General features: G+C 37.9%; 1 protein-coding gene across 1 annotated transcript; it reads right to left on the bottom strand.

Annotated features, from left to right (window-relative positions):
* Positions 1-228: 228 nt before the first annotated feature.
* LOC120314485 (proteoglycan 4-like) lies at positions 229-9,976 on the bottom strand (the record flags this gene model as incomplete). Its single annotated transcript, XM_039357607.1, has 4 exons — positions 9,814-9,976; positions 2,986-3,258; positions 912-998; positions 229-368 (listed from the first exon to the last, which is right to left on the bottom strand). Coding segments are annotated over exons 1-4 (663 nt in total), but the record flags the coding sequence as incomplete, so codon positions are not given.
* Between the last annotated feature and the right edge of the window lie 234 nt (positions 9,977-10,210).

Raw genomic sequence — 10,210 nt, 5'->3', positions numbered from 1 at the left:
TTTTCATGTCTTCAAAAGAAAACCTGGTAGCATGTAACAAGTTGCATATGATTATACAAATGAAGTGCAGGAGATTTACCTGATCATCATCTGTTGATCAACAATATCTTGTTTTCTGTTGTTTCACATAGCATTTCAGATTTTTTTTTAAATTATACTGCACAGCCTCTCCATTTCTTAACTCCTATGGTACCAAGACTCACATTGCGGAAAAGAAATATGACTCACCTTGAAAAAGAAAGTTTTGCCATCACAGTTACATCTGGAGAACACTGTGTCAATGGGGGAAGGGATATGCCATCCCTCAGAGATTTTACGAGGTTGAGGAGAGGGTGAGCTTGTTCCATTTAGCAGCCAGTAATAATGATCTGCAAAACCAAGTAAATACCAGTGTTATGGAAAAAGAAACAATATATTAATACTCAACCATGAACCTCTTAGTAACAAGGCAGATGTCACAGGAACTAGAAATTTGTGGCAGCTGAAAAGTTGCCTGGCCCATAATGGCCTGGGCAACTAGTTTGTAGGATTCTATGCAAACCTCACCCTCCCAGCCTCCACTTGTTATAACTATGTTATTATTCCTACAGTCTCCAAACACCACAGGAAAGGCTGAGTTTGGGTAGTTTATGTAAATCTTTTCTACCAAAGTTCATGGTTTGTTTCTAAGTTGTCCAAATGATCTTGCTCCAATTCTGGGGTGCACATTCTGAATGTGGCAGTGCAAATTAGTAGTGCAAATTTCATTTCAAGAACCATTATGTGAATATATCTTCTGATGAAGACAGAGAAGGTCTTGAGCAGAACTCCCAACCACTCTATGACTTCACCCTGAAATGTTTATAACAAAATGCATATTTTATTATGTAATGTTTTGTCCAAAACTTAAGCTCTGCCATGTATTAACTTACCTCTGAATACCGCTAGCGATCCATTTTGTAGAGGGACAATCCCATCTATAGGCTTCTTATTACACAAGTTCATCTCTTCTGGTACATCTAATAAATAATTAACTTTTTTAGTTTTAAAATCCAGATTTTATACAATAAGCACTGTAAATCGTATTGAGAAGAACATAATGCATAATTTGAGAGTTTATGATAATAGATTTGATTGAAAATGAACCCCCAAGCTTTCCATCACACAGAGAGACAGACAGACACACACACACATACAGAAAGAAAGAAAGAGATACACTGCAATGTTTCCTAAAACTAAAATGCAGTACTTTGAATTAAGGCATAATGCATTGGGTTAATATATTATTTTTACCTGAAATAATTGTGATCTTTCACAACATTTCCAGGGAAAAGATCTTATGATATACTCTGTTTTGGGAATATACAACTCATATGATTACCAATGTGCTTAATTCAGATAGGCTATGTAATTTAAAAGGGCACTACTTGGTAAATTATTTTCTATAACATTTTAACTTTTTATATTTAGAAAAATATGGCTGATTCTTGTATCATTCATTCTGTATCAACTGTGGAAAATCATTGGGAAACTGGGTGTGAATAGTGAAGTTCCATTTACATTTGTCAAATATTTCCACTGCACTCTTCCTCATTTGAGAATAAATTAGAAATGGCCAAATGCTGAAGAAATATGAAATTCTGGTAAAGTATTAGTCTTCCAGTTAGGACCTAAGATACCCACCTGGCTTTCATGCATAAGGGAAGTATAGTATTCACAATATCCTCGATTCTAAGCTAGTACCTTAACTATTACACCAAACTGGCCCTCTAAATGTATGAGCACCTAGTTTACCATTATTAAATGCTTTTTCTAGTCAAAAAGTTGGCCATTTACCAGCTTGTTGGACTTGGACTTACAGTCTCCTGCTGATTTCCCCACAGATTTTCCCCTTGCCAGCTTCCCACAAGGAAACTCAGTGGAGAAGCCAACAGGAAGTCAGAAGAAGCTCCCATTGCTTTTTTTTTTTTGCCCATCCATGGTCATTATGTTTCTCTGTTTAGGTATCTTTGAAAGGATGACTGAATGTGTCACAGGGTACCAATATGCAGCTAAAGATCTTATTAAGCCACTCATTAAATATATATTGCATTTAAAAAAATAAGTTTGTTCACCAAGGTTAGGTCATAACAATAGATTGGTCAAATTAACAGTCACATTGATCATTAAAAAACTGATGGGGGGAGCACACTCCAAAGTGTGAATGGGGCATGAAAATACCAAACAAACAGGAATAATATAGCCCAAGACCAGAATGTTTAGATGTTTAACTATAGTGCTTTAAAAAAGAGCACTTCCACCAAATTTTCCATGTGCATAACAGTATTTTCCAAATATGATCCTCTCCAAATCTTCATTTCCATCCTGTCCAATCATGGAAGGCTACCTGTTAATGGGAATTATAATATAGTGTCTGAGGCCTGAGGCTTACAGTATATCTCAATTTAGTCATGAAATTTTAGGATAATATTTAGGAAATTGCTATTTTTTTCAACTTACCCCACCATAAAATGCAGGTGGGGGAACAATGTTGAACTTCAAAGAGGAAAGGCAAAGTACAGTACAAACAATGACATAAATTGCCTCCTCAAATTATGTAACAATCCTCACAGAACATCTTTCCAAACTGTAAAGAAACGATTATCCAACAGTAAGAATCCAAAAATACAGTTTAAAAATTCAAAAATAGAGTAGGGGTATAAAGAAAAAAAACTACCTGGAAATACACAAGATTTAAAAAAAAAACTTATTTTTAAGCTATAAGGTTATTGGTGCTCCTGAGATCATTATCATTCAAGGTCTGCAACACGTCTCTTCTTCCAATTTCCCTAAATACAGTAAAAACCCAATGTTCCATCAACTATGTTGGGCTACACACAATTCCCCACTCACACATACATCTCAGTGTCTTTCAGAAATATAATTATAATTGAAACTTATTACACATTAATGCAATCATATAGCGCTCCAATATAGTGATGTAGATAAAAAGAAAACTGAACGTACCGTTGTACAATAGAGGTACATCAATCTTTTCTGGTTGAACATATGCTGTAGTTTTATTGATAATCATCTCTGGAGATCTAGTTGTGGAAATGGTAGCATCTCTTGGACTGGAGTAAGAGGTGACTTGCCTTTTTGTTGTAGGTATAACAGTGGTGGACCAAGTAGAGGAATATGTTGCAATTTTGTTTGTTGTAGAAGATAGGGTGCTGGAAGTTGTACTCACTTGTGTTACTGTATTCTTGTTAGCTGGGTTTTCCTTTGTGGTTCCTTTATCTGAAACAAGATTAATTTTTTTATTAGTTATTACATCTGGATGTTCAGGTTTATCTATTTGAGGGGAGGCTGTAGTTTCAATAGTTAATGTCCGAGTAATTTTGGTAATGATATCTGCCTTTCTCTTTTTATCATTATTATTTGGGCTAGGTAAACTAAGATTTGGTTCTGTTGTGATAGTTTTTATGCCTGTGGTGTTGCTGTCTGGCCTGTCATCCCTCTCAAAATTAGCAGAATTACTCAAAGGTTTAGATTCTGTTGTGGCACCAAGAGTTGTCTGTATGTCAGTTGGTACTTTTATTGTCTTGGCAACTGTTGCAATTGTTTTCAGTCCATTGATACCAACGTTATTGGGAGTAGGTGACTTTCCTGATAGGTTAGTATCTTTTCTTATAATATCCATGTTTATTGTAGTTTCTTCTGGTCTGTTATTTTTAACATTAACTTCAGGAATGGATGGGTCACTTCTTTGGTTCATTGACACTGCTTTTATGACTGCAGTAGTTCCAGTTGGGAAGACGTTTCTGCTATTAGGACTGGTTGTACCCATTGGATTAGTCTCTGCAACTGTTGTCTTTGTAACTGCATTAAGCTTGTCATTGTTTCTTACATCTGGATTAGTCACTGTAATTGTTGTACCTGTAACATCAGTAACCTTATCCAGCTTATCATGTCTGATCATATCACCTGGATTGATTGTATCACCTGGATCAGTGTGTGTAACTGCTGTTTCTATCACTGCAGTAGTCCTGTCTAGATTGTCACCATTATCAACTTTATCACGAGCAGTTTTATCCTCCAGATTAGTAATAATTGTTGTGTCAGCAAAAGGCAAAGTCTTAATTGGCTTGACATCTATAATGATATCATCTGGATTGGGTGTACCATCTCGATCAGGCAGTGCAAAAGTTGTAACTGTGACTGCAGTAGTATTGTTAGTATTGACACTTTTGTCAACACTATCAGGATTGGTTGAGTCATCCAAATTAGATGGTGAAATTGTTGTTCTCATCATTGCAGTAGTCCTATCTGAATCAACACTTTTATCGATTCTATCAGGATTGGTTGGGCCATCTGAATTTGTTGATATCATTATTGTCTCTGTGACTGGAGAGCCTGTTTCTGGAATGTCACTTTTACCAATTCCATCAGGTTTGGTTGAATCTTTTGCATTCGTTGGTGTACTTATCTCTGCGAATGGAATTCTTTGTTCTGGATTCTGACTTATATATATTGCATCTGGATTAGTTTTGTATTTCAGATTAGATGGTGTAAATGTTGCTTTTGTAATGGCAGATGTTTTGTCTGTATTGTCACTTTTATAAATTCCATCAGGACCAGTCGTATAATCTGAATTCATTGGTGTCCTTGTGGTCTTGATGGCAAGAACATTTGTTCTGACATTTGGAATAGTGGGTATAATTATTGATTCAGTCATGACAAAAGGTCTTTTTGGATTGTCCCTTTTATGGCTGGACTCATCTTGACCAGACTTTGTGATTGCTGTTTCTGTTACTGCAGTATGCCTGTCTGGATTGTCACTTTTATCAATTCCATCAATGCTGGTTGTGTCATCTGAATTTATTAGTGTCCTTGCTGTCTCTGTGACAGGGGTGCTTGTTTCTAGATTGTCACTTTTATTAATGGTCTCATCTTGACCACTCTGTGTGACTGTTGCTTTTGTCATTGCAGTTGTTGTATCTGGAATTCCATCAGTACTGGCAGTGTCATCTGGATTTGTTGACGTCATTGTTGGCTCTGTGATAGGAGTGCTTGTTTCTGGATTGCCTCTTTTATGACTTGTCTCATCTAGAACAATCTGCGCAGTCACAGCAGAGGTTCTCTCTGGATTGTCACTTTTATCAGTGGCAATAGGACCAGTTGTGTCATCTGAATTTGTTGGTGTCCTTGCTGTCTCTATAAAAGAAATGCTTGTTTCTGGATTATCACTTTTATTATTGGTTTCATCTTGGCCACTCTGTGTGACTGTTGCTTTTGTCATTGCAGTTGTTATATCTGGAATATCAGTGTTCTCCATTCTGTCAGTACTGGCAGTGTCATCTGGATTTGTTGATGTCATTGTTGGCTCTGTGATAGGAGTGCTTGTTTCTGGATTGTCTCTTTTATGACTTGTCTCATCTAGAACAGTCTGTGCAGTTGCTATTTCTGTCACAGCAGAGGTTCTCTCTGGATTGTCTATTTGATCGGTGGCAACAGGACCAATTGTGTCATCTGAATTTGTTGGTGCCCTTGCTGTCTCAGTGACAGAAATGCTTGTTTCTGGATTGTCACTTTTATTATTGGTCTCATCTTGAACACTCTGTGTGACTGTTGCTTTTGTCATTGCAGTTGTTGTGTCTGGAATATCAGTGTTCTCAATTCCATCAGTACTGGCTGTGTCATCTAAATTTGTTGACATCGTTGTTGGCTCTGTGATAGGAGTGCTTGTTTTTGGATTGTCTCTTTTATGACTTGTCTCATCTAGAACAGTTTGTGCAGTCACAGCAGAGGTTCTCTCTGGATTGTCAATTTGATCGGTGGCAACAGGACCAATTGTGTCATCTGAATTTGTTGGTGCCCTTGCTGTCTCAGTGACAGAAATGCTTGTTTCTGGATTGTCACTTTTATTATTGGTCTCATCTTGAACACTCTGTGTGACTGTTGCTTTTGTCATTGCAGTTGTTGTGTCTGGAATATCAGTGTTCTCAATTCCATCAGTACTGGCTGTGTCATCTAAATTTGTTGACATCGTTGTTGGCTCTGTGATAGGAGTGCTTGTTTTTGAATTGTCTCTTTTATGACTTGTCTCATCTAGAACAGTCTGTGCAGTTGCTATTTCTGTCACAGCAGAAGTTCTATCTGGATTGTCATTTTTATCAGTGACATCAGGACCAGTTGTATATCCTGAATTTTTTGGTGTCCTTTCTGAGTCTGTGACAGAAGCACTTGTTTCTAGATTGTCACTTTTTTGACTGGTGTTGTCTTGACCAGTCTGTGTATTGGCTGCTTCTGTCACTGCTGAAATTCTCTCTGGATTTTCACTTTTATCAATTATATCAGGACTTGTGTATTCTGAATTTGTTGGTGACATTGTTGCCTCTGTGACAGCTGTGCCTGTTTCTAGATTGCCATTTTTTTGACTGATCTCATCTTCACCAGTCTTTGTAACTGCTGTTACTGTCATTGTAGAGGGTTTTTCTGGATTGTCACTTTTAGCAACTGCATCAGGACCAGTTGTGTATTCTGCACTTGCAGGTGTCCTTTCTGGCTCTATGACAGAAACACTTGTTTCTAGATTGTCACTTTTTTGACTGGTGTTGTCTTGACCAGTCTGTGTATTGGCTGCTTCTGTCACCGCTGAAGTTCTCTCTGGATTTTCACTTTTAGTAACTTCATCAGGACCAGTTGTGTATTCTGAATTTGTTGGTGACATTGTTGCCTCTGTGACAGCTGTGCCTGTTTCTAAATTGCCACTTTTTTGACTGATCTCATCTTCACCAGTCTGTGTAACTGCTGTTTCTATTACTGCAGAAGTTTTTTCTGGATTGTCACTTTTAGTAATTGCATCAGGACCAGTTGTGTATTCTGAACTTGTAGGTGTCTTTGTTTTCTCTATGACAGAAACACTTGTTTCTAGATTGTCACTTTTATGACTGGTGTTGTCTTGACCAGTCTGTGTATTGGCTGCTTCTGTCACTGCTGAAGTTCTCTCTGGATTTTCACTTTTATCAATTATATCAGGACTTGTATATTCTGAATTTGTTGATGACATTGTTGCCTCTGTGACAGCTGTGCTTGTTTCTAGATTGTCAGTTTTGTGACTGGTCTCAACTTGACCAGAATTTGTGATTGTTGGTCTTGTCATTGCAGTAGTATGATCTGGATTGTCACTTTTATCAACTCCATTGGGACTGGTTCTGTCATTCACAGTAGTTGGGATAACTGTTGTTTCTGTCACTGCTGACATTCTGTCTGGATTGTTCCTTTTCTCAATTCCATCAGGACCAATTGTGTAGCCTGAATTTGTTGGTATTCTTCCGGTCCCTGTGACAGGATTGTTTGTTTCTGGATTGTCATTTTTATTAGTTGTCTCAATTGGAGCAGTCTGTGTAATTGAAGCCTTTGTCACTGCACTAGTTCTGTGTGAATTGTCACTTTTATCAACTGCATCAGGACTGGTTATGATATCTGAATGTGTTAGTAACATTGTTATCTCTGTGACAGATGTGCTTGTTTCTTGATTTTCAGTTTTATGACTGGTCTCATCTTGAACAGTCTGTGTAATTGCTGTTTCTCTCACTGCTGAAGTTCTTTCTGGATTGTCACTTTTATCAACTGCATCAGGACTAATTCTTTCATTTGGAGTAGACGGGGTAATTGCTATTTCTGTCATTGCCAGATTTGTGTCTGGATTATCTGTTTTATGAATTCTCTCAGGATTGGTTGTGACATCTGAATTTATTGGTGACATTGTTGCCTCTGTAACAGACATGCTTGTATCTGGATTGTCCCTTTTATGACTGGACTCATCTTGTTCAGTCTGTGTAATTGCTGCTTCTGCCACTGTAGAGGTTCTATCTGGAATGTCACTTTTATCAACTGCATCAGGACTGGTTATGACATCTGAATGTGTTAGTGACATTGTTCTCTCTGTGACAGATACACCTGTTTCTTGAATGTCAGATTTAAGACTGGTCTCATCTTGAGTAGTCTGTATAATGGCTGTTTCTGTCACTGCTGAAGTTGTGTCTGGAATGTCACTTTTATGAATTCCATCAGGGCTGGTTGTGTCATGTGAATTTGTTGGTGACATTGTTGCCTCTGTGACAGATGTGCTTCTTTCTGGATTGTCACTTTTATGAGTGGTCTCATCTTGACCAGACTTTGTGATTGTGGCTTTTGTCAATGCAGAGGTTCTGTCTGGATTATCACTTTCATCAAGCCCATTGGGACTGGATATGTCATTCAGAGTAGTTGGGATGACTGTTGTTTCTGTCACTGCTGACATTCTGTCTGGATTGTTCATTTTATCAATTCCATCAGGACTGGTTGTATATTCTGAATTTGGTGGTGACATTTTTGCCTCTGTGATAGATGTGCTCATTTCTAGATTGTCACTCTTATGACTGGTCTCATCTTGACCAGTCTGTGTAATAGCTGAAGTTATCTCTGGATTGTCACTTTTATCAATTATATCAGGGCTACTTGTGTAATCTGAATTTGTTGGTGTCCTTGCTGTCTCTGTGTCAGAAGTGCTTGTTTCTGGATTGTCAGTTTTATGATTGGTCTCATCAGAATTTGTGGTTGTTGCTCCAGTCACTGTACTAGTTTGGTTCAGACTGTTACTTTTATCAACTGCATAGGAACTGGTTCTGTCATTTAGAGTAATTGGGATAACTGTTGTTTCTGTCACTGCAGACATTTTGTCTGGATTATCACTTTTATCTACTCCATCAGGACTGGTTGTGTATTCTGTATTTGTTGGTGTTCTTCCTGTCTCTGTGGCAGGAATGCTTGCTTCTGGATTGTTACTTTTATTACTTGTCTCAACTGGACCAGTCTGTGTAATTGAGGCATCTGTCACTGCAGTAGTTCTGTGTGAATTGTCACTTTTATCAACTACATGAGGTCTGGTTGTCTCATGTGAATTAGTTGATGACATTGTTGCCTCTGAGATAGACATGCTTTTAACTGGATTGTCCCTTTTATGACTGGACTCATCCTGTCCAGTTTGTGTAATTGCTATTTCTGTCAATGCAGAGGTTCTGGCTGCATTGTCACTTTTATCAACTGCATCAAGACTAGTTCTTTCATTTGGAGCAGTTGGCATAATTGCTGTTTCTGACAACGCAGAGGGACTGGTTCTGTCATTCAGAATAGTTGATGTAATTATTTCTTCTGTCACTGCAGAAGTTCTACCTAGATTATCATTTTTATCAATTCCATCTGGACCAGTTGTATAATCTGAATTTGTTGGTTTCCTTGTTGTCTCTGTGACTGAAATATTTCTTTCTAGAGTATCATTTTTATGACTTTTCTTACTTTGACCAGTCTGTCTATTTGTGGTTTCTGTTGTAGTAGTTCTCTCTGAATTGTCTCTTTTATCATGTTCATCAAAAATTGTTGGCGTTGTGTCTGCTCTTCTGCTCGTATGTTTAACATCTGTTGCTATAGTCTCTTTTCTTGCAGTAGTTATACCTTTTTTATCAGTTTCATCCATTTGTGTACTTGTTTTCATTGTTGCTATAACTTTGTCATATAAATTAGGTTCATTCTTATAATCTCTTGACATCGCTACAGTAGTAGTAATATCTCTGTTAGACAGTCTTATTATTGCTTTAAGTGAGGAAGGTGTGGGGTTTGAAGAAATAGCATTTTCATGTTTCTTCATGGTTACCACAGTTTTAGTAGGCAATGATATCCTACTGGTTGTAGAAGCAACACTAGCGTGCAAACCTAATGGTTTTGTGGTAGTAATTTTGAAGAATGAAATAACATGCTCAGAATAGGGATTTGGGAAATAGCTAATATGCTCACCCAGAGTTGTTGCAATACCTTTATTTCCTTGGATTGTAAGCTCTGTAGTAGTCTGCTTTGTAGAAGTAGATGGCAGCTTCACAGTAGTTGTGGGAGAAGGTGGTTTTGTGATACTTATGGTAGATAGCTTGTTTGTGGTGATGATGGTGGTAGTTGTGGGTGGCAGTTTTGTTGTTGCCATGGTTGGTGGCAGCTTTGTGGTGGTAGTTGTGGTGGATGGCAGCTTTGTGGTAGTGGTGATGGCAATGGTGGTAGATGGAAGCTTTGTGGTGGTGGTAGTAGTAGATGGAAGTGTGGTGCTGGTGGATGGCAACTTTGTCATCATTGTTGTGGATGTCAGCTTTGTTATGGTTGTGGTTGTGGTGGAAGCCATTTTTTCTATAGTTGTAGCAGATGGCTGTTTTGTGGTTGTGGT

Source organism: Crotalus tigris, unplaced genomic scaffold (assembly GCF_016545835.1).
Source record: "Crotalus tigris isolate CLP2741 ecotype Arizona unplaced genomic scaffold, ASM1654583v1 scf7180000018938.1368258, whole genome shotgun sequence".
Classification (NCBI taxonomy): Eukaryota; Metazoa; Chordata; class Lepidosauria; order Squamata; family Viperidae; genus Crotalus; species Crotalus tigris.
The sequence above is the reverse complement of the archived record's forward strand: the minus strand, read 5'-3'. Positions and strand labels throughout refer to the sequence as shown.